The 23,618-nt window shown below is 34.2% G+C and overlaps 1 protein-coding gene and 1 non-coding gene across 4 annotated transcripts in view; one reads left to right on the forward strand and one right to left on the reverse strand.

Annotated features, from left to right (window-relative positions):
• Nucleotides 1-23,618, forward strand: part of ORC4 (origin recognition complex subunit 4) — a 99,689-nt gene that overhangs the window by 59,918 nt on the left and 16,153 nt on the right. For all 3 annotated transcript variants that reach the window (XM_068545160.1, XM_068545161.1, XM_068545159.1), the window contains 5 exons: nt 5,677-5,752; nt 6,218-6,303; nt 9,225-9,273; nt 16,141-16,292; nt 19,023-19,196. In XM_068545160.1, the coding sequence (XP_068401261.1) occupies nt 5,677-5,752; nt 6,218-6,303; nt 9,225-9,273; nt 16,141-16,292; nt 19,023-19,196 (537 nt within the window). The remainder of the gene's footprint in view (nt 1-5,676; nt 5,753-6,217; nt 6,304-9,224; nt 9,274-16,140; nt 16,293-19,022; nt 19,197-23,618) is intronic.
• Nucleotides 16,941-17,131, reverse strand: LOC137765594 (U2 spliceosomal RNA). Its single transcript, XR_011074237.1, has one exon. It is a non-coding gene; the product is annotated as a U2 spliceosomal RNA (small nuclear RNA).

The raw sequence follows: 23,618 nt of genomic DNA on the forward strand, positions 1-23,618 counted from the left end.
CCTGACCTTTTTGTCTGTTTGTTTTTTCCGTAGATTCCATATATATGTGTTAGCATACTGTATTTGTTTTTCTCTTTCTGACTTACTTCACTCTGTATGACAGACTCTAACTCCATCCACCTCATTACAGATACCTCCATTTCATTTCTTTTTATGGCTGAGTAATATTCCATTGTATATATGTGTCACATCTTCTTTATCCATTCATCCGATGATGGACACTTTGGTTGCCTCCATGTCCTGGCTATTGTAAATAGAGCTGCAATGAACATTTTGGTACATGACTCTTTTTGAATTATGGTTTTCTCAGGGTATATGCCCAGTAGTGGGATTGCTGGGTCGTATGGTAGTTCTATTTTTAGTTTTTTAAGGAACCTCCATACTGTTCTCCATAGTGTCTGTACCAATTTACATTCCCACCAACAGTGTAGGAGAGTTCCCTTTTCTCCACACCCTCTCCAGCATTTATTGTTCGTAGATTTTTTGATGATGGCCATTCTGACCAGTGTGAGGTGATACCTCATTGTAGTTTTGATTTGCATTTCTCTAATAATTAGTGATGTTGAGCATCTTGTCGTGTGCATTTTTTTTTAATTTATTTATTTTTGACTGCATTGGGTCTTTGTTGCTGCCCGTGGGCTTTTCTCTAGTTGCGGCGAGTGGGGGCTGCCCCTCACTGCCGTGCGCCGGCTTCTTATTGCAGTGGCTTCTCTTGTTGCGGAGCATGGGCTCTAGTCACCCGGGCTTCAGTAGTTGTGGCACGTGGGCTCAGCAGTTGTGGCTCACGGGCTCTAGAGCGCAGGCTCAGTAGTTGTGGCACACTGGCTTAGCCGCTCCATGGCATGTGGGATCTTCCCGGACCAGGGCTCGAACCCATGTCCCCTGCATTGGCAGGCAGATTCCCAACCACTGCGCCACCAGGGAAGTCCCCATTTTTTTATATATATAAATTTATTTTTATTTTTGGCTGCGTTGGGTCTTCATTGCTGCGCAGGGGCTTTCTGTGGTTGTGGCGAGCGGGGGCTACTCTTTGTTGCGGTGCATGAGCTTCTCATTGCGGTGACTTCTCTCATTGCGGAGCACAGACTCTAGGCACACGGGCTTCAGTAGTTGTGGCTTGCGGGCTCTAGAGCACAGGCTCAGTAGTTGTGGTGCACAGGCTTAGTTGCTCCATGGCATGTGGGATCTTCCTGGACCAGGGCTAGGACCTGTGTCCCATGCGTTGGCAGAAGGATTCTTTACCACTGCACCACCAGGGAAGTCCTTTCATGTGCTTTATGGCCATCCATGTGCTTCCCTAAGATATTAAACACTAATATATTGAGTTATTTGTTGAGGGGGGGATATGGGAACAGAGGTAGGAATCTTTTCACTGCATATCTTTTTATACTTTCTGAGGGGTAAACTATATGACCATACAATCTATTTTAAAAACTAAAGAATAGAAAGTTGGTTGAAGGCAAGGGTAAAAACCCCAACAACCTGCTTAACAGAACAAATCACTAAAGTCATTCAGACCACAGAAATACAAAAGAGAAATGAAGTTTAGTAATATGGGGAAGTGTAAAAAAATATTTTAAATACATCAAAAATTATTTTGCACATTACTTACAACATGGCTGGGATTGAACTCTTGGGTCACAGTTTTTTCTCCTTTGGAATTACATAGATTTTATTCAATTTGTATTCTGTGGGAAAACTCCAAGGGTAGGCTTTTCTTTTTTCCTTTATAAACTGGATAGTTTAGATTATGCAGTCATAACAACCCTAAATTTCAGTGTCTTGACACAAAAGAAGTGTATTGTTTACTTTTGCTCTATGTGTAGTGTGGATCAGCAAGGGGGCACTGTTCTCTGTAGTCACTCAAAGGAAGTGGTGGATGTTATGTCAGCATTCCTCCACAAACACCCCAGTGGACGAAAGGGAGCATGATGAATCATGGACACTCTTAAAGTTCCTATCCAGAGGTGATACAGAACACATCTCACAGTTCACTGAACAGAGTGAGTCACATGGTTACACCTAATTTCAAGAGAGCAAGGAAGTACATATTTCCTAGGTGCCTAGAAAGGGAGGTTAAGCAGAAGTATGGTGAACATCACTGATGACCACCACAGCTAACGTGTTTTGAGTTTGTTTGTGATTTTTCCTTGTCTGGATGCTTTTAGAATTTCTCTATCTTAGCAGTGTGAACATTTCATAGGCTATTTCCAAGTGTGGGTCATAAAAACTGAAGCTCTGCAAACCCTCTTAATGTGAATTTAAGTCTTTCTTTAGTAAAGGATAGTTTTCCTTTCTTTCCAGTTTTCATTATTTTATTGTCTTTGGAAAACACATTATCCTATGTATTTTTGAAGAACATTTTTACATAATACTTTAATTCTTCAAGGAGCTCCATAGTGATACTCTTGTATCATCAGTACAGGAGAAAATGAGATCTAGGAAATCAGTACATTAGACCTGTTATTCTGTCATACACTGTGCGTCTTGAAACAAAATAACAATACAACAGAGAAGTTGAATCTCAGTGATTTATACATCAAAGTGTCAAGCCTAAAAATATAACTTGAACAGCTAATGACTGAATTTATTCTGAACTTTCATCTTGGAAGTTTGTCCCTAAAGGCATGGAGAAAGTTCAGAAAAAAAGTAAACAGAGCTAGTGAATGCTTACAAAGATGTATAAGTAAATACAAATTAAAGCTATACTCCATTTCATTAGTAAATTGGCTAAAATAGATATATTTTTTACAGAAAAAGTAAGCAGATAGTACAGAGTTCCCATATAATCTCCACATACATACATGCACACACGTGCACACAGTTTCCCCTATCATTAATATCTTGCCTTAGTGTGGTACATTTGTTAAAATTAATGAAAGTGATATTGAAACATCATTACTAACTAAAATCCATTGTCTACATTAAGGGTCAGTCTTTGAATTCTACAAGTCTGTGGGTACAACACACTGTTCTGGTGTTTTGACATCATTTATCTAATGTGAGTTAACTGGAATATGGAAGAACCCATACCTGGTATTCCATTTTGGTACAATTTAATTTATTCCTACTGCACTCCAATATTGAGAGGTCAAAAAGATAAGGAGTATTGTTTAACTCGTGCCACTTTTGTGATTTGTTGTGTGTGGGAGTATCCTGAGATATAAAAGAAATTATTCTTAGATAAGAATTTTATTATGTAATATAATTAGTATAATTATATATATCATAGCATTAGTACAGTCATGTGTTAGTAATATTATTAGTATAATCATGTAAATTTGAACTTAAAAAATAAGATTACAGTATATTTAAAACACTATCCTTGGCTAAACTATCCAAAATACAAAAATTCAGAATCTACAGTTAAGCGATAAAGGTAACAGATATTGTGGTTTGTTGTATTTCAAACATTTATTTTAAAAATAGATATGGTTCCAAATGACAGATTGGACCCTGGAAAATACTCTTCTATATAGAGATAACTGTAGACAAAGAAACTTGCTAGATGGTTAAGTAGGATGTTTCTTCTAGTTGATATTTCTTCTAGTTGCATATTGTTGAATCTTGTGTTCCTTAAAGTATTTGGGAATAGTAATAGTAGGTAAGCATAAAAATCTCTGGATGTTGGCAGTTCTAAGCAAACTGTGCTAGTATGTTTGTAAAATTAATTTTTAGCTACAAAGAATGTGGAAATGGGGTAACCAAATTGGTTATGCTGGTTAGTGTAACATAACCAACTAAGTCTTTTTAGTACATAATATAGTTTAAAATATTTGAAAAGATGACATTGTTTCCTTGAAAAAAAACTGGCATTATGTGATTGGTAACCTAGCCAATTAACACAGTAAATTTTAGCAATATCCAGAGTGGAACTAAAATTATTATTTGAAGACATACTTGCTAATATCATTTCAGATGGTCACACCTCATAAAAAAATTGTGAGCTAATTCAAGCAAATCATAGTAACCTGGTGTTAAAGTAAATTCAGTGGAAAGAGGCTATAAACCTGTTACAACTCTCTCTATGCATATGTAAAATGAAGGTATTATTATTAACCCTGTTTCATTCTGCAAAGAATTTGAAATGGTTTTGAACAATTCATCAAACGTGAAATGATTTTAAACATAAAATCAGAGCCAGGGAAATATAAATATTATAAATATTATGTAAGTAAAATATCAAGAGGTGGGGGCAAGAACACAGCAGGTTACTAAGAGAATACAGCTGTATCATTTGGGGACTAACTCTTGCGATAGGGTCTGACTTGATCCAAAGACAGAAAGTACCACCTCATCTTCTGACAGTTTTCTGTAAAGAATGTAACATCTCAGCTGGGCTTTTACTCATAGTATGACAGTTGACATTTTGAGATTGTCTTTTTTTAAGAGGACTTTTTTAAGAGAACTACCTGTGACCTGAGGTAGAATTCCATATGCTTTAGAAACTATACAGATATACCAGGAATAGCTAGTATGTTTGATATACTGTTGTGAAACCTAATAATTTAAAATGAGGGTATTTGTTTTCTTTCTATTGCACAAAGATATTACAGTGACGAATAGAGGTAGAATATTGCAAATACAAATAGTATTTTGTTTTTCAAAATAGCTTACCAGTTGTCTCAGTGACTTTGTTGAATAATCCTTTTTGTCCTCACTAAATTTTGATGCCATCTTTATTGTATACATAGCCTAATTTCCTGGACTATATATTTTGGGATAGTACCGTTCTATTTCTATTTTCATATTAAAAAGAATAATCTGCCATTACTCTTCCTTTTAAAAAGCTTTATGTTTTTTCTTAATTCTATTTATTTTCAAATTTAAGAAAATATGTAGTATTAATATGAAGAGATATATATGATAGTGCAATATGAGTGATAAGATGTCACAAATCAAAAAATATAAAGAATGTAAGTATGTGGCATAGAAACCTGTAATTATAAAAATGTGAAGCTTTATAATTGAACAGTTTACGGTGGCATAACACTTTCTGGGTATTTTTAGTAGTAATTACTATTATATTTTAAGTATATTATTAGTATTAATAATTTTTTTTTAATTGTGAGCTCTAAGTTTAATAAGGGCTTTCTTTGCTTACCTAGCAGCTAACAAAGGCAACATCTCTTTTTTCAGCTTAACCTCTTGGTATTTCTTTTTTAATTTTCATTTTAAGGTAACATACAAAGTAGTTCACAGTATTTCATAAAAATTGCTGTATTGGGGGCAGACATTTTGCAATCATTTAGCATTGTTCTTGTACTTATTTTCAATAGCTTTTAACTGATTTCAATGATAATTTTGTAGAGTAAATGGTGGAGACATATAATGAACTGACTGAGACATGAAGTTCTTAAGTGGCCATAGTTTTATGTGACTTCTACTATAGAGAAGTATTTCTTTGAAAACTTAAGGGTTATTTCTAAACATTTATTAGAAGTTTGGGTAGCTGATTGAGAGAGTGTGGCATCAGTCCAGGCTCTGGCATCTTAAGAGTCAGACTTTAGGAGTTCTAGTTAAACCTTCTATCTACAGAGAATCTGCAAATTTAATTGTTGATTTTAAATGACAATCTGTTTATATTCTGTTCCTATTACTCATATTTTAAAAAAGAATATGGGCTTATCTTTTACCTATTATTAAATATTTCATAAACTTTTTAATATTATTTAGTTAATAAACCATGCTTTGAAAGAACTAATGGAAGTAGAAGAAATGAGTGAAAATGTATTACAAGTTCACTTAAATGGTAAGTATGTCCTCATTTTGCTATTGGAAGTGATGTAAGCCATGTGAGCTTTTTATATTATGAAACTTAATTTACTCGTGTGTTTTAAATCTGCATTAATAACTATATTTTTAAAACTAAATCCTTGTTTAACAACTTTTACTTTAGCACACTGTACACAGTATTTTTAGAAATTAAAAAAATATTAATAAAGGAGACACATAAGGTCTCTTGTTTTTTATCTTGATTTTCTTATCTTTTTTTTAAATAATACTAATCCCAAGGAAGATGGTTCTTTGAGTCTATTAAATGTTTTCACTGTTGAGTTTTTAAAAGGAAATAATGTACACTAACAGGCTTTGACTTTTTTCTTTCTAGTTAAATTTTAAAAAGCATTAGACAACTTACTTGACTGGAAAATAATCTGCACTGTATCAAATACATATTTCATTTTTATTAAATACTTTAAAATGGGCTTTATTTCAGGACTGCTGCAGATCAATGATAAAATTGCCTTAAAGGAAATCACAAGGCAGTTAAATCTGGAAAATGTAGTTGGAGATAAAGTTTTTGTAAGTATCATTTTCATTATTTTATTAAATAGTCTTCAAATTAAAGTCTGTATAGCATAGATACGTTTATATTTTTGGAAGAGTAGGAAGAGTTCAGAGATTCTAAATTGAAATATGCAAGATTCTTATCATAAGAATGTACAAAATACTAGGATGCATTTATTCATCAAATCTTTATGTTTAGATTTTTTTGAAGTAGGTTATACTAGTTATAAAATACTTCAAAAAATCCAGGTTTGTGTAGATATTATGAGTTTGTTTCTTTATCTGTAAGATAAATATTATGATTCTCTACCTTTGGAGATAGATTATTATGTTTTTAAAAATACTACACTCTAGCAGTCTATTTCTAGTCTTATGAGACATGGATAGCATGGGAGTAGTGGAAAATGTATTGAATTTGAAGCTACAACAAGTGGATTTGAGTCTTGCCCTGTAACTATGGACTACCTGGTAATCATGGCTAATAAATATCTTTGAATTACAGATCCCTCACCTGTTAAATTGGCATTATCTTATTATACTTACCTCACAGATTTATTCTAAAGAAGAAACGAAGTATTAAACATCATTTATGTTTTGTTTTTTTTTTTTAAATAGGATGGTAATATGCTGTGCAAGTGTCAGTTACCTCTTATTAAAATGTTCTCAGAAAGTTACCCACATCTCATTATTGTAGCTTGGAATCTCAGGACAGTAAACATCAATAATTTAAACTGATTAGAAATGTTTTGGAACTTTTATTAAACTTTTTACCTACCACTTGATTTATAAGGCTCAAGGGAAACATGATTAACTTGCAGCTGCCTTAATTTTCATAATGAAATGACTCATCTGCTTAATGCAATTGAAGCAGGTTGTAGATGTTCCAAGTTCATTTTCTGGTCACTGGTGATCATTCAGTGGTGTCACTCTAATCTCTAAACTGTGTCTCTGTTCTGCAGTAACACTGCATAGTTGTGTAAGCCTCCTAACATTTAGTAATTTTATTCTTTAAAAATTACCTATAAAAAGTTGAGCCAATCATGTGTTACCCTTCCATTATCTACAGGTCTTCTTTTTTTTTTTTTTTTTTTTTTTTTTGCTGCATTGCGTCTTCATTGCTGCGTGCGGGCTTTCTCTAGTTGTGGTGAGCGGGGCTACTCTTCATTGTGGTGGGCACGCTTCTCATTGCAGTGGCTTCTCTTGTGTGGAGCACGGGGGCTCTAGGTGAACGGGCTTCAGTATTTGTGGCTCGCGGGCTCTAGAGCGCAGGCTCAGTAGTTGTGGCACACAGGCTTAGTTGCTCTGTGGCATGTGGGATCTTCCCGGACCAGGGATCGAGCCCGTGTCCCCTGCATTGGCAGGTGGATTCTTAACCACTGCACCACCAGGGAAGTCCCTATCTACAGGTCTTTGAAGTGCAAGTTCAAATGCTTCTTCTGTAAATCTGTTGTTCTACCTCCTGTCCAGAATGTAATGTAGAAGATAGCGGCCTACTTGGCAGAGGAGAGTTACTATTACGTAGACTCTGTTTGGCTTTTGGTTTCCAGTAGATTAGTGTTTCTGACTTTTCTAAATAGAGCTATTTGCATTGGATTCATATGAAATAATACAAGGCACAGTTGGTTATCATCCTAGTCATCACTATTGTTATCATAATCCCCACATATACAGATTATTAGTTTAACTTCTACATTGTATAGATTAGGCACCTGAGGCTAAGAGAACATAATTAGTGTGCCTGAAGTCATAAAATGACAAAGGCTGGACATTAAGAAACGAAGTGATTTAACCCAGACCCTTTCTGTTTTGATGTACTTAGAGCAAACTTGTATATTCTTTTATATATATATACACACACACATAAATGTGTATATATATATATAAATATATACTTACATAAGTAAATTCTTATAATATGTGCATATGAATTTATCTAAGTATATACTTACACTTAATGTCAAGTATAATAGTCTTTAAAAAATAGCAAAATGTAAGCAACCTTTGAGTAACTTTGACCACTGATTTTCCAACAGATTGTCTCTGAGCCTTTGTTTATGTTCTGGTAAATACATCTTGCCCTGCCTACCTTGGAAATAGTATTACTTGACAGTATGTAATCATCACAAAATATGTAGAAGCTCTTTAAAACCTGTTATGCTATTTTATATCAGTTCTCTCTACTGGGAAACAAACAAGTGGGTTTCTTTTTTCCTATATATCTCCTCAAATTTAAAGTTGGCTGTTCCTTTAAATTAAGAAATCTGAATGAAGTAAAAATTAAGGACTTCAGTGAAAAAATATTTTAATGAGGCCTTTATCCACAGGCTGGAACATCTGGATAATGCATCTGCTACTCTATTAATGTCCAACCAGAATATTTAAGTTGTATCCAAAAATGTTTTGGCTGTGTTCCAAGTAAACATAGCCAAATTTGATATGATATATACAAATTCTATAATATTCTCTTGAATAGAGAAACACTCTTGTATTGTCTGATGTTTGAGGCAAGTTTCTTCTCCCTTTTCCTTTTGGATGTCATTTAAATTCATGGTAATTTTTTTAGTGGTACAAGTTTGAGACTTGCAAGAGACTGATGTGTTTCAAGATACAAAGTGAAATGGATTTCTTGTTCTCTGACTGTATTTAGAATATAACAACTCTTAAAAATTACCTTTAAATAAAGTTAACAGTTTTACAGATTTTATCCAGAAAATATAAAATTTTGAACATGGCATAATAATGCCATTTTCAGTGCTATGCCATCTCTACTTTTGTATTTAAGTTTTAGATTGTAAGCATAGAGATACTCAGCTCAGAATCTGGCCAATGACTTTGGCCAGATACACAGTGTCTATACAATATATAGAATCGTATAGCCCTCTTTTATTCTTATTTCACTAAACTTCTAGTCATGGTATCTTTTTTTTGTTATTCAGGGAAGCTTTGCCGAAAACCTTTCATTTCTTCTGGAAGCTTTAAAAAAAGGTAAATATTAGTATGTTTAACAATATCAAAAGATATTTGTTTAGCTTTATTTTTCCCTTGATCATATGCTTTTACAAAAAATAATAAATATGAAAAAGAATAAAATAATGACCACTGAAATCCCTAATAATAGTGATTATTCCAATTAACATTTGATTTCATATCTGTATTCACCTGTAGTATATCGTTGGTATAGATAGACAGAATTTTCAATAATAATAAAATCTTTTTATTTTGTTGTGTGATATACATCTTTTCACTTACTCATGATATGTTGTAAGCATCTTTCCATGTCAGTAAATATTGAGGTGCATCATCATTTTTATGGTTCTCATGTATTTCATTTTAAAAATATAAATTAACTATAATTTAAAATTCTAATATAATGAATTATAATTTATTAATCACCAGCTATCAACTTTTATTTCTAATTTTGTATAATTAGGAAGAAATGCTTAAATGATCATCCAGATTTCCTGGGGTAAATTTCAGTGAGTACAGAATTCTAGATTAAAAGGTTCTACATTTAAAAGAATAAATATTAATTACCAAACTACCCTAGAAGGTCCATTTTCTAAACATATTTAAAAGTACTTTTTTCCTTCAGGACCTCAAAAACAATTATTTTCATGTTTGCCTATTTAATAGAAAAAATTTTTATTTTAGTTTAATTTGCATAATTTGGGTACTGATTATGTTCATATCAGATTTTAATTGACCACTGATATTTCCTGGTTTGTGTATTTCCTGTTGGTTCTTTGCCTTATTTTGGTGGTTTATCTCATACTTATTATGTGAATTCTTGCACTTGTTTCTTTCTTAAGTTTGGTTTGGACTTTTCTGCTGAATAGAAGTTTAAAATTTTTTACGTAGTCAAAATTTTTCTCTCCTTCATACTTTGACATTCACTTATATTTTCATCCAGTACATATAATTCATAATTTGGCTGGAATTTATTTTGGTAAGGTGTAAAGCTCTAATCTTGAATATACCACTTTTTCCATTGTTGCATAATGCTATATTTTATCAAAAACTAAAGTACTATATTATGTAGGCCTAGACTTCTGAGTGGTCCCTGTGGTTTTAATATCATTTAGGTTAATGCATATGTTTTATTATCTACTGGATAATATTATCAGATATTATCTAACAGGTAATATTAATAATTATTATTAATAAATCTGTTCATTATAAGTTTTTTTTTTCACTTTTTATGCAAATATAAAGCCTTAGACCTTAAGGTAATAGTGATTGTTCTGCTAAAGTAGTTTCCATTGTTGTGAGGAGAAAAACAAATCCACAGAGTCATGTTGAACTTTTCCCTATTGTTGAAGTGTTAAAATTGTCATTCGTAGGAGTTAAAGTAGCTTTGGTTAAACTTCATAGTACAACGGTTATTTATAAAAATTATTTCTATGGGAAGATTTACTTTGCATTTCTACTAACTAAAAGTAAGTCTCTTTTGAAGTAATAGTTTTATGTCCCTCTGTATTTAATCCCAAAGTGTTTTGGTCTCTGTACGTGTTAAAAGATCCTTGTCAATTTTTTTTTTTTTTTAATCAGTCATCAATTTTATACACATCAGTGTATACATGTCAATCCCAGTCGCCCAATTCAGCACATCACCATCCCCACCCCACCGCGGTTTTCCCCCCTTGGTGTCCATACGTTTGTTTTCTACATCTGTGTCTCAACTTCTGCCCTGCAAACCGGTTCATCTGTACCATTTTTCTAGGTTCTACATACATGCGTTAATATACGATATTTGTTTTTCTCTTTCTGACTTACTTTACTCTGTGTGACAGTCTCTAGATCCATCCACGTCTCAACAAATGACTCAATTTCGTTCCTTTTTATGGCTGAGTAATATTCCATTGTATATATGTACCACATCTTCTTTATCCATTCGTCTGTCGATGGGCATTTAGGTTGCTTCCATGACCTGGCTATTGTAAATAGTGCTGCAATGAACATTGGGGTGCATGTGTCTTTTTGAATTACGGTTTTCTCTGGGTATATGACCAGTAGTGGGATTGCTGGATCATATGGTAATTCTATTTTTAGTTTTTAAGGAACCTCCACACTGTTCTCCATAGTGGTTATATCAATTTACATACCCACCAACAGTGCAAGAGGGTTCCCTTTTCTCCACACCCTCTCCAGCATTTGTTGTTTGTAGATTTTCTGATGATGCCCATTCTAACTGGTGTGAGGTGATACCTCATTGTAGTTTTGATTTGCATTTCTCTAATAATTAGTGATGTTGAGCAGCTTTTCATGTGCCTCTTGGCCATCTGTATGTCTTCTTTGGAGAAACGTCTATTTAGGTCTTCTGCCCATTTTTGGATTGGGTTGTTTATTTCTCTAATATTGAGCTGACTGAGCCGTTTATATATTTTGCAGATTAATCCTTTGTCCGTTGATTCGTTTGCAAATATTTTCTCCCATTCTGAGGGTTGTCTTTTCGTCTTGTTTATGGTTTCCTTTGCTGTGCAAAAGCTTTGAAGTTTCATTAGGTCCCATTTGTTTATTTTTGTTTTTATTTCCATTACTCTTAGGAGGTGGATCAAAAAAGGTCTTGCTGTGATTTATGTCAAAGAGTGTTCTTCCTGTGTTTTCCTCTAAGAGTTTTATAGTGTCCGATCTTACATTTAGGTCATTAATCCATTTTGAGTTTATTTTTGTGTATGGTGTTAGGGAGTATTCTAATTTCATTCTTTTAAATGTAGCTGTCCAGTTTTCCCAGCACCACTTATTGAAGAGACTGTCTCTTCTCCATTGTATATCTTTGCCTCCTTTGTCATAGATTAGTTGACCATAGGTGCGTGGGTTTATCTCTGGGCTTTCTATCTTGTTCCATTGATCTATATTTCTGTTTTTGTGCCAGTACCATATGGTCTTGATTACTGTAGCTTTGTAGTGTAGTCTGAAGTCAGGGAGTCTGATTCCTCCAGCTCTGTTTTTTGCCCTCAAGACTGCTTTGGCTATTCGGGGTTTTTTGTGTCTCCATACAAATTTTAAGATGATTTGTTCTCGTTCCGTAAAAAATGCCATTGGTAATTTGATAGGGATTGCATTGAATCTGTAGATTGCTTTGGGTAGTATAGTCATTTTCACAGTATTGATTCTTCCAGTCCAAGAACATGGTATATCTCTCCATCTGTTGGTATCATCTTTAATTTCTTTCATCAGTATCTTATAGTTTTCTGCATACAGGTCTTTTGTCTCCCTAGGTAGGTTTATTCCTAAGTATTTTATTCTTTTTGTTGCAATGGTAAATGGGAGTGTTTCCATAATTTCTCTTTCAGATTTTTCATCATTAGTGTATAGGAATGCAAGAGATTTCTCTGCATTAATTTTGTATCCTGCTACTTTACCAAATTCATTTATTAGCTCTAGAAGTTTGCTGGTGGCATTTTTAGGATTCTCTATGTATAGTATCATGTCATCTGCAAACAGTGACAGTTTTACTTCTTCTTTTCCAATCTGTATTCCTTTTATTTCTTTTTCTTCTCTGATTGCTGTGGCTAGGACTTCCAGAACTATGTTGAATAATAGTGGTGCGAGTGGACATCCTTGTCTCGTTCCTGATCTTAGAGGAAATGCTTTCAGTTTTTCACTGTTGAGAATGATGTTTGCTGTGGGTTTGTCATATATGGCCTTTATTATGTTGAGGTAGGTTCCCTCTATGCCCACTTTCTGGAGAGTTTTTATCATAAATGGGTGTTGAATTTTGTCAAAAGCTTTTTCTGCATCTATTGAGATGATCATATGGTTTTTATTCTATAATTTGTTAATATGGTGTATCACATTTATGGATTTGCATATATTGAAGAATCCTTGCATCCCTGGGGTAAATCCCACTTGATCGTGGTGTATGATCCTTTTAATGTGTTGTTGGATTCTGTTTGCTAGTATTTTGTTGAGGATTTTTGCATCTATATTCCATCAGCGATATTGGTCTGTAATTTTCTTTTTTTGTAGTATCTTTGGTTTTGGTATCAGGGTGATGGTGTCCTCATAGAATGAGTTTGGGAGTGTTCCTTCCTCTGCAATTTTTGGAAGAGTTTGAGAAGGATGGGTGTTAGCTCTTCTCTAAATGTTTGATAGAATTCACCTGTGAAGCCATCTGGTCCTGGACTTTTGTTTGTTGGAAGATTTTTAATCACAGTTTCAATTTCATTACTTGTGATTGGTCTGTTCATATTTTCTGTTTCTTCCTGGTTCAGTCTTGATAGGTTATACCTTTCTAAGAATTTGTCCATTTCTTCCAGGTTGTCCATTTTATTGGCATAGAGTTGCTTGTAGTAGTCTCTTAGGATGCTTTGTATTTCTGCGGTGTCTGTTGTAACGTCTCCTTTTTCATTTCTAATTTTATTGATTTGATTCCTCTCCCTCTTTTTTTTGATGAGACTGGCTGAAAGCTTATCAATTTTGTTTATCTTCTCAAAGAACCAGCTTTTAGTTTTATTAATCTTTGCTATTGTTTTCTTTGTTTCTATTTCATTTATTTCTGCTCTGATCTTTATGATTTCTTTCCTTCTGCTAACTTTGGGTTTTGTTTGTTCTTCTTTCTCTAGTTCCTTTAGGTGTAAGTTTAGATTGTTTACTTGAGATTTTTCTTGTTTCTTTAGGTAGGCTTGTATAGCTATAAACTTCCCTCTTAGAACTGCTTTTGCTGCGTCCCATAGGTTTTGGATCGTCATGTTTTCATTGTCATTTGTCTCTAGGTATTTTTTGATTTCCTCTTTGATTTCTTCAGTGATCTCTTGGTTATTTAGTAACGTATTGTTTAGCCTCCATGTGTTTGTGTTTTTTACGTTTTTTTCCTTGTAATTCATTTCTAATCTCAGAGCATTGTGGTCAGAAAAGATGCTTGATATGATTTCAGTTTTCTTAAATTTACTGAAGCTTGATTTGTTACCCAAGATGTGATCTATTCTGGAGAATGTTCCGTGCGCACTTTAGAAGAAAGTGTAATCTGCTGTTTTTGGATGGAATGTCCTATAAATATCAATTAAATCTATCTGGTCTATTGTGTCATTTAAAGCTTCTGTTTCCTTATTTATTTTCATATTGGATGATCTGTCTATTGGTGTAAGTGAGGTGTTAAATCCCCCACTATTACTGTGTTACTGTCGATTTCCTCTTTTATAGATGTTAGCAGTTGCCTTATGTATTGAGGTGCTCCTATGTTGGGTGCATATATATTTATAATTGTTATATCTTCTTCTTGGATTGATCCCTTGATCATTATGTAGTGTCCTTCCTTGTCTCTTGTAACATTCTTTATTTTAAAGTCTATTTTATCTGATATGAGTATAGCTACTCCAGCTTTCTTTTGATTTCCATTTGCATGGAATATCTTTTTCCATCCCCTCACTTTCAGTCTGTATGTGTCCCTAAGTCTGAAGTGGGTCTCTTGTAGACAGCATTTATGTGGGTCTTGTTTTTGTATCCATTCAGGAAGCCTGTGTCTTTTGGTTGGAGCATTTAATCCATTCACGTTTAAGGTAATTATCGATATGTATGTTCCTATGACCATTTTCTTAATTGTTTTGGGTTTGTTTTTGTAGGTCCTTTTCTTCTCTTGTGTTTCCCACTTAGAGAAGTTCCTTTAACATTTGTTGTAGAGCTGGTTTGGTGGTGCTGAATTCTTGTAGCTTTTGCTTGCCTGTAAAGCTTTTGATTTCTCCATCAAATCTAAATGAGATCCTTTCCGGGTAAGTAATCTTGGTTGTAGGTTCTTCCCTTTCATCACTTTAAGTATATCATGCCTCTCCCTTCTGGCTTGTAGAGTTTCTGCTGAGAAATCAGCTGTTAACCTTATGGGAGTTCCCTTGTATGTTATTTGTCGTTTTTCCCTTGCTGCTTTCAATAATTTTTCTTTGTCTTTAAATTTTGCCAATTTGATTACTATGTGTCTCGGCATGTTTCTCCTTGGGTTTATCCTGTATGGGACTCGCTGAGCTTCCTGGACTTGGGTGGCTATTTCCTTTCCCATGTTAGGGAAGTTTTCGACTAGAATCTCTTCAAATATTTTCTCTGGTCCTTTCTCTCTCTCATCTCCTTCTGGGACCCCTATAATGCGAATGTTGTTGCCTTTAATGTTGTCCCAGAGGTCTCTTAGGCTGTCTTCATTTCTCTTCATTCTTTTTTTTTAGTCTGTTCCACAGTAGTGAATTCCACCATTCTGTCTTCCAGGTCACTTATCCGTTCTTGTGCCTCAGTTATTCTGCTATTGATTCCTTCTAGTGTAGTTTTCATTTCAGTTATTGTATTATTCATCTCTGTTTGTTTGTTCTTTAATTCTTCTAGGTCTTTGTTAAACATTTCTTGCATCTTCTCGATCTTTGCCTCCATTCTTATTCCGAGGTCCCGTATCATCTTCACTGTCATTATTCTGAATTCTTTTTCTGGAAAGTTGCCTATCTCCACTTCATTTAGTTGTTTTTCTGGGGTTTTATCTTGTTCCTTCATCTGGTATATAGCCCTCTGCCTTTTCATCTTGTCTATCTTTCTGTGAATGTCCTTGTCAATTTTCTGATGATAGAAGAATTATGTTTACATAATTTAAAAAACAATAGTTTTCAGTCATTTAAATGATCTTCTTAACATCAGTAAAGCTACTAGAGTCTGGTGAGTAGACTGTGAATTACCTGATGGCCATAGGGGCTATTTTCTCCTTTGAATAATTTTTTTTGTTGAATAAATGTACATGCATTGGTAAGTGCCCCACCCCAAAGTAGGTTATCAGTATATTATTTTTGAATTGAGTTTTTAAAAATGAAATGTAATAAATAGTTTAGAAATTTAAGAAAGGCTGACATAATTGCTTGTTAATATAAAACTCTTATTTTTTCTTAGGTGACCGGACTAGTAGTTGCCCAGTGATCTTCATATTAGATGAATTTGATCTTTTTGCTCATCATAAAAACCAAACACTCCTCTATAATCTTTTTGACATTTCTCAGTCTGCACAGACTCCGGTAGCAGTTATTGGTCTTACATGTAGATTGGTAAGTGTTTCTATTTTAAAGATTGATTATAACGTTTAGAAAATTAAAGCTTAATTACTGACTTATCACTATGTAGGTCATTTTTCAAATGTATTTCATCAATACTTGGCACATTTATCCCACTTTTCAACTCAAATTGAGGAAAACAAGGAAATATTTATCACATATCCTCATAGACTAATACCTCCTGCCGTCTAATCAAATCACTGAATAAAAAAATGTGAAGTGAGATTATGCTAATAAATATAATTTCTACATTAGCAAATAAAGAGAAAGTTAAATAACCTCACTACCATTTTATAAAAATTGCTAATAGTTTGTACTTTTTACATTTAAGATTCTTTCCATATTTTAAAAATGCTTGGAATCAACTCAAAATGATACTGTCCCAACTTTGTAAGTATACATCTCCAGAAATGGAAGGGATTATCTCTATCAGGTTGTCACAGTAGATAGTGGCTTCTTTGCTCCTTGGAGAATTTTAGAATGATTTATCCATAGTGTTAATGTCACTATCACATTACTTTGTGAAGACTCCATGCATGTTGAACCTTGTGTACCTTCAGACAGCTTATGTAGGTCTTTTTGCGATTACCTTCTCTCTCTCTCTATCTCTGTCTTTTTCTTTTTTTTTTAATTTTTCCCCAAAGTGGGTGCACCATTCTTGGAAGTACTGCAATACCAGGTCAATGCGTGGAATGGATGGAGCAAGTTCCTATTCCATCTCCTAGTTCCAGAAATCCATTTAATTCATTGTCCTCGGACAGAGCACGTATCAGTTATTAAACTGATAAGAACACATACTACACTTGATCTTAGCCGAAAGGCCGAGAAGCAGTGTGTTTACCTTCTTTTACTCTCCTAGTATGAACTTTCTAATTGAATTCAGGTAAAACTGGTTTTTAAGAGTCACCTCTCTTCTTATACTATGGCTGCCATGCATCTGTAGGTGTCATCCTTTTTCCTCCTTCATTTATGGCAGGCTTATGTCAAGCCCTTATTCCCCTTTTGTACAGCTCGTTCCCTTTTTTAGAAACGTGAAACTCTTTACTAAGTCATCTTTCAACAGTCCTGCTAGTGCTGTTTCTCAGAGGAGTGGCTTTCTGTGTCCTCCTTCCCCAGTGCTCTAGAGCTTACGATGTATGCTTTCATAATAAGCCTCTCTCATAGAAAATCTGGCTGGTTCTCCACATATCTTTATTCCTCTTTTCAAAATGTAGCAATCTAACACAGTGGTTAAGGAAGCACATTCCTCCTTGCTAAAAGCTCTTCCTTTGGGTGGAAGTGGCAGTGGCAAATGCTGTTGACCCAGTGAGGGACCAAATAAAGGGTTAGTAACTCCTTAGCCATATTATCAGAGGCTCTTTTTTATTCTGTATGTATAATTCTCCAACTGTGTAATTCAAGTCTAAGTATATATCCATGTGTCCATGTTTATAGGGAAAGAGCAAATGGATCGATGGAGTACTGATTTTCCTAGCAAATAACCTCTTCCTTGTGGCAGTAATTTTTTTTTTTCTACTATTCCCTGTATCCCCACATTACCAATTTCTGTCATTACTGCCCACCACCAAACTATCAGTTACTGTTCACCTCTAAAATTCTTTTACTTCCATCTCTTTACATTCCCAAGTTCAGGCTCTTAATTATTGCTTACCTGTATGGCTGATCTAGAACTGCTTCTTAGTAGAAAATAAATGTATAATATTTCTGTCTCTGAACATAACTTTTAATTGTCTTACGCTGGCACTATATTTTTCTTTAACCTATAAACACATCTCAGGTTTTTCATTCACTCTCCCCCACTCTAACCCCAAGCTATTAATCTTTCCTGTCTTCCTTTCCACACTAACGATGATGCCATGATGCCTTTTTGGTCACTTTAATTCTTTCCTGTATATCATTGGTTTCTTAACCTAGAATCATCTGGGTAGATTTGAAAATCCGTATTTCTGGGCCTCACCACAGCTTTTTGTTTTTCTTTTTTATAGAAAATTGACACTAAACTTGCTCCCTCACTTCTTAAGGAAAAATAGCACTAATACAAGTAGTTTCTCAAATATTGTTGTAAAAAAGCCAAAAGACAGAATAATTTACCAATGTCACGCTGTGTTCCTGCCAGTTTCCTCTTCTACAGTTTGTTCCTTAAGTCTAGCATGGCTTCAGCTTAAATTTGTATAGTTCAGTGAACTGAATTTTTCTCCATTACACATGCTGCTTCTTGAGTCTTTGTTACATAAAACAATGAAGATGTTTAAATTTTCATGAATGTTAATAAGTCTAATTACATTTTATTATCTTAATTTTTTATCTGAATTCTTCATAGAATGTATGAAATTGCTTATTGATAGCTATAATTTTTTAGCAGTTATTGTTAGTCTTGCAGTGTTAAAGATTAGCTGAGAAAAACATGGTTGGGAAAAGGCTTGACATCACCAGGCTTACAAGTGCTTAGAAGGGGGTTAAAAGTAGCTTGGATTAAAAATACTTTTAGAGGCTTGGTTTATTTCCAAGCCACATTCTCTTACATCTACTACCTTGTAGCCCTAAGTAGATCAAGGGAATAATTAAATTTTTTTTAATGCTTAATTGTGTATTACAGGATAAGCATTTTTAATGCTTAATTGTCTGTTAACAGGATTATAAGTGATAGTTCAAATAGTTATACCTCTAACATTGGTATGGTTATTTTAAACATGCATCTTACGGAGATTTTTGTTTGTTTTTAAGGATATTTTGGAACTCTTAGAAAAGAGAGTGAAGTCACGATTTTCCCACCGGCAGATACACTTAATGAATTCATTTGGTTTTCCACAGTATCTTAAAATATTTAAAGAACAATTATCTCTACCTGCAGTATTTCCAGGCAAGATTTTCGCTGAGAAGTGGAATGAAAATGTTCAGGTAGTTTGGAAAAAAGACAATAATGTTAAAGTAATATTTGTGTCTTGCTATACCATTTGAAAGCAATTAAAACTTGAAAATCTTTAAAATCTGTAAGTTAGCATAAAATTTCTAATATTACTGTGGCACAAAACTGCATTAATACAAATTATACTCTTTTGTGTGTGTATTTTCTTTTAAAAAACAGTTGAAATGTCATACTTCTAAATTTTTTTTCTCAAAAGAACTTTTATGAGATTTGTTTTATTTGTATCTGGTTTATATTTTAGATTACTTTGTTAATGAACTTCATCATTAAATATTTATTTTCTTTATTTTATAAGTTTAGCAATATATTAACTTAGTAAGGTTCATACCTACTATCCAGTGTGGATTTTTCTTTTCCAGTTCTCATGAACAACTTAAGCGTTTTTCTCACTGGGTCTGTTAAGAGGCAATTCAGACTGTGGCAACTTTGGTTATATTCTCTATATTGACATATCCCATCTTTGAGTCCTTGGAGCCCTGAGGGTCTTAAGTTGCAAACGCACACTCACTTGTTGTTTTAAACATTTACTGAACCTTGTGGACTCTAAATTTACTTATACTTAAGTTAAACAGCCTAATTTGTGCAGACTGTTGTTGTATCAGCTAAGCATACTAGCATCAGTTTATCTTATACTGACAAGTTTTAGTTGGCAAGGAAAAGGGAGAGAGTGTATGTGTGTGAATGTGTGTTTAATAATGTGTTTGAAAAACAGTATTACTGAATAAATCTTACATGTCAAAAATATGGGCCTTGTGAAAGTGGAAAATAATATAGAGTCCTTGGTTATGAAAGAATTAGGAAAAACTGGTCTATAATATTAAATACTAATGAGTGAGGATGATTAGATCTGCTTAGAGTTAAACAGTCTATATTCATTGGCTCTAAAAGATTGTTTTATGTTATAGCAATAATGATAGATTATATTTTTTTACTATAAAATCTTAAATATCAATACCAAATTAAAAGTGAGAATTTGCATTTATTTTGCTCTTTAACGATTCTTGCTTTTTTCCCATCTTTGTTGAGGTATAATTGACAAATTAGAAATTGCTTATATTTAAGGTATACAACTTGATGTTTTGGTATACATTGTGAAATACCACAGTCAAGCTATAATATTTAACATATCCATCACCTCATATAGATTTCTTTTCTCCTTTTTTTTTTTTAAATTTTGTGGTAAAACCGTTAAGTTCTATCTTCTAAGCAAATTTCAAGTATATAGTACTGTATCGTTAACTATAATCACGTTGCTGTCCATTACTTATGCAGAACTTAACTTGTATAACTGAAACTTGATTCTTATTTTGATTTTAAAATAGAGTCAGCTTATGTGAGCACTATTAATTTTGACTCAGTTTTTTTAAATTAAAAGTTATGAACAAAATTTAATCAGTGCTTAAGAATACATGGTAAAAGGTAGAATTTTCCCTTATGTCCATGCCCATCTTCCCTCCTTTCACTACAAAGTAATTATTTGGTTCATAGCATTTCAGACCTTACATATTGATACATGCCAAATTTGTTTTTACATAAAGGATTCAAACCTTAAATATTATTCTTTGGTTTACCTTTTTTACTTTGTTGTAATTGTTAATTTCATATTTTTTTTCCTAATATAACTATACAGAATTGTATATCAAAATGATTGACTTTATTCTTAAATCATGATATTGTGTCATGATATAATTAGATGTGGGTCCTTCCTTCCACCTTCCTCCCCAAATTAACTTTTCCTGGGACTCAGATATTTACTAGCTCATGCAAGTTTTTCTTGATACTATGTCTAACTATAAGAGTCCATGCTTTAAGGACACTTTATAGTTGGTGCTCTCACATTGTCTTTTCCTTTACCTGGATCTGGAGTGGGTCAGAGCTCTGAATCTTTGGCCTCTGAATCCACTTTTGAGTGCGTCACAGACTTTCACCTTTTACAACTCCTGAACTGATTGTCTTGTTACAACAGTGTGTTTTTCTGACTGCTTTAGTGATCAAATGCAGTCTTAGTATTTAATTGTCTGTGCTTTCCCAGGGCTTTTATTATTCTTATCCCTTCTCACTTTCTTTTCCTAAGACGACTACGTTAGCCCAGATTATACTGTACTGTCATCCATCTTTCTGTCCTTCCCAGCTATGTTGTATTCTGAGATCCTAGAATGGGTATATAAAGGAAGTAGATGGTGACAGTTACTGTGAAGCATAACTCTGGATGACTCAGAAAATGGTAAGCATGTGATGTAGAGTGGCTAACCCTAGGTTTTTGGTCCTTCTTTGCTGATCACTGAATTTAGAGGCAGGATGATAGGAATGAATGTGAACACTCTCCTGTCATCTTTTTGATAATCTTACAGTTCTTTCATAAGGTAGAACTAATACCACTGGCGTTTGTGTCTCTTAGTTCTAATATTTTCTTGCCCTATCCTAATCATCATTTGCCACCTCCCTTTAGGGTATGCTAATAAATGAGCTTCACTTGAAAAAAATATGTCAGCACCATGGCCAGAGGCCCTGTCTGAAAAGGGGGGGTGTGCACTGAAGGAGCTATCCTGTCACTCAGTGCTGACTATCCAGCAAGTTTTTCTAATTCCAAGGTTAAACAAAAGCAATGGTATAGATGACAGGTCACCTATGGAATCTCATCCAAGAAATATCTTCAGGATAGACTTGAACCTGGACGTCCTGCCTAACTTGAATGTTTGTTGTAGCCCTATCCCAAATATGTAAGTAAGCAGGGTAAATACCATCTCAGCATGGCAGTATAAGAAAAATCTCTGTATAAAAGAGCACTTAAAAGGACCATAGCTCAGAATGACCATCATCAAAACATCTACAAACAATAAATGCTGGAGAGGGTGTGGAGAAAAGGGAACCCTCTTGCACTGTTGGTGGGAATGTAAATTGATACAGCCACTATGGAGAACAGTATGGAGGTTCTTTAAAAAACTAAAAATAGAACTACCATATGACCCAGCAATCCCACTCTCAAGGCATATACCCTGAGAAGACCATAATTCAGAAAGAGTCATGTATCACAGTGTTCATTGCAGCACTATTTACAATAGCCAGGACATGGAAGCAACCTAAGTGTCCATCGACAGATGAATGGATAAAGAATATGTGGTACATATATACAATGGAATATTACTCAGCCATAAAAAGAAATGAAATTGAACTATTTGTAGTGAGATGGATGGACCTAGAGACTGTTATACAGAGTGAAGTAAGTCAGAAAGAGAAAAACAAATACCGTATGCTAACACATATATATGGAATCTAAAAAAATAAAAAAAGTTCTGAAGAACCTAGGGGCAGGACAGGAATAAAGACTCAGACATAGAGAATGGACCTGAGGACACGGAGGGGGGAAGGGTAAGCTGGGAGGAAGTGAGAGAGTGGCGTGGACATGTATATACTACCAAATGTAAAATAGATAGTGGGAAGCAGCTGCATAGCACAGGGAGATCACCTCAGTGCTTTGTGACCACCTAGAGGGGTGGGATAGGGAGGGTGGGAGGGAGGTGCAAGAGGGAGGAGATATGGGGATATATGTATATGTGTAGCTGATTCACTTGGTTATACAGCAGAAACACACCATTGTAAAGCAATTATACTCCAATAAAGATGTTAAATAAATAAATAAATGAAATAAAAGGACCATAGCTAATTCTCCTCAAAAGAAATTCCCACAAAGTGCTATAGCTAAGTTCAAGAAAGATCTACCAACTTTCTTAACCTTCCCTGTTTAGTTAACAGAAGGTAAGAATGTTTAGCAGGGAGACTAGGAGATTTAGTATATATTCTGCTGCCATTAAGTTATCCCTGGAGCAGCATGAGTCCTCAGGTACTAGTGTAATCCTATAACATTCTCCTTAGAAACTACCTGTGAAGAGGGCACACTGCAGTGAGCACATTAAGAACTTGTTTCTGCAACTGCTACTCCTGTGCTCATCAGTGAAAAGGGAATGTGTCCGCTTCCCTGAATAAGATAGAGAAGACTAAAAACAGTAGCAAGGGAATGGGGACTATAACCAGGATAATATATTTACTGAGAGCATAAAACTTCATCCCATTAGGCTAGAACTTATTCGTGAATCTGGATCTTCTTATAGTGGAAGAAGTAGAGACATACAGTTTCAGCTCTAGAAAATACAGAAATACTTAGTTTTCTGGGCCTTTTTTTTTTTGGAAAAAGAATCCTTATTCCTTACAGATGATTTTTGAAAAATTATGTCAGTCTTACCCAAGCCTTTTTTGGCTCTGCCAACTCTGATTTTACTGTCCTTTCATCTAATCTTTTCTTCGGTGCCAAGTGAACCTCACCTTTCATTAATCCTAATTCACTGCAGTCACTGTTTTTAGTCTTCTCTTTCTCTCTTAAAGGTCTTGCTGTTGCT

Source organism: Eschrichtius robustus, chromosome 5, assembly GCF_028021215.1.
Source record: "Eschrichtius robustus isolate mEscRob2 chromosome 5, mEscRob2.pri, whole genome shotgun sequence".
NCBI classification, from domain to species: domain Eukaryota; kingdom Metazoa; phylum Chordata; class Mammalia; order Artiodactyla; family Eschrichtiidae; genus Eschrichtius; species Eschrichtius robustus.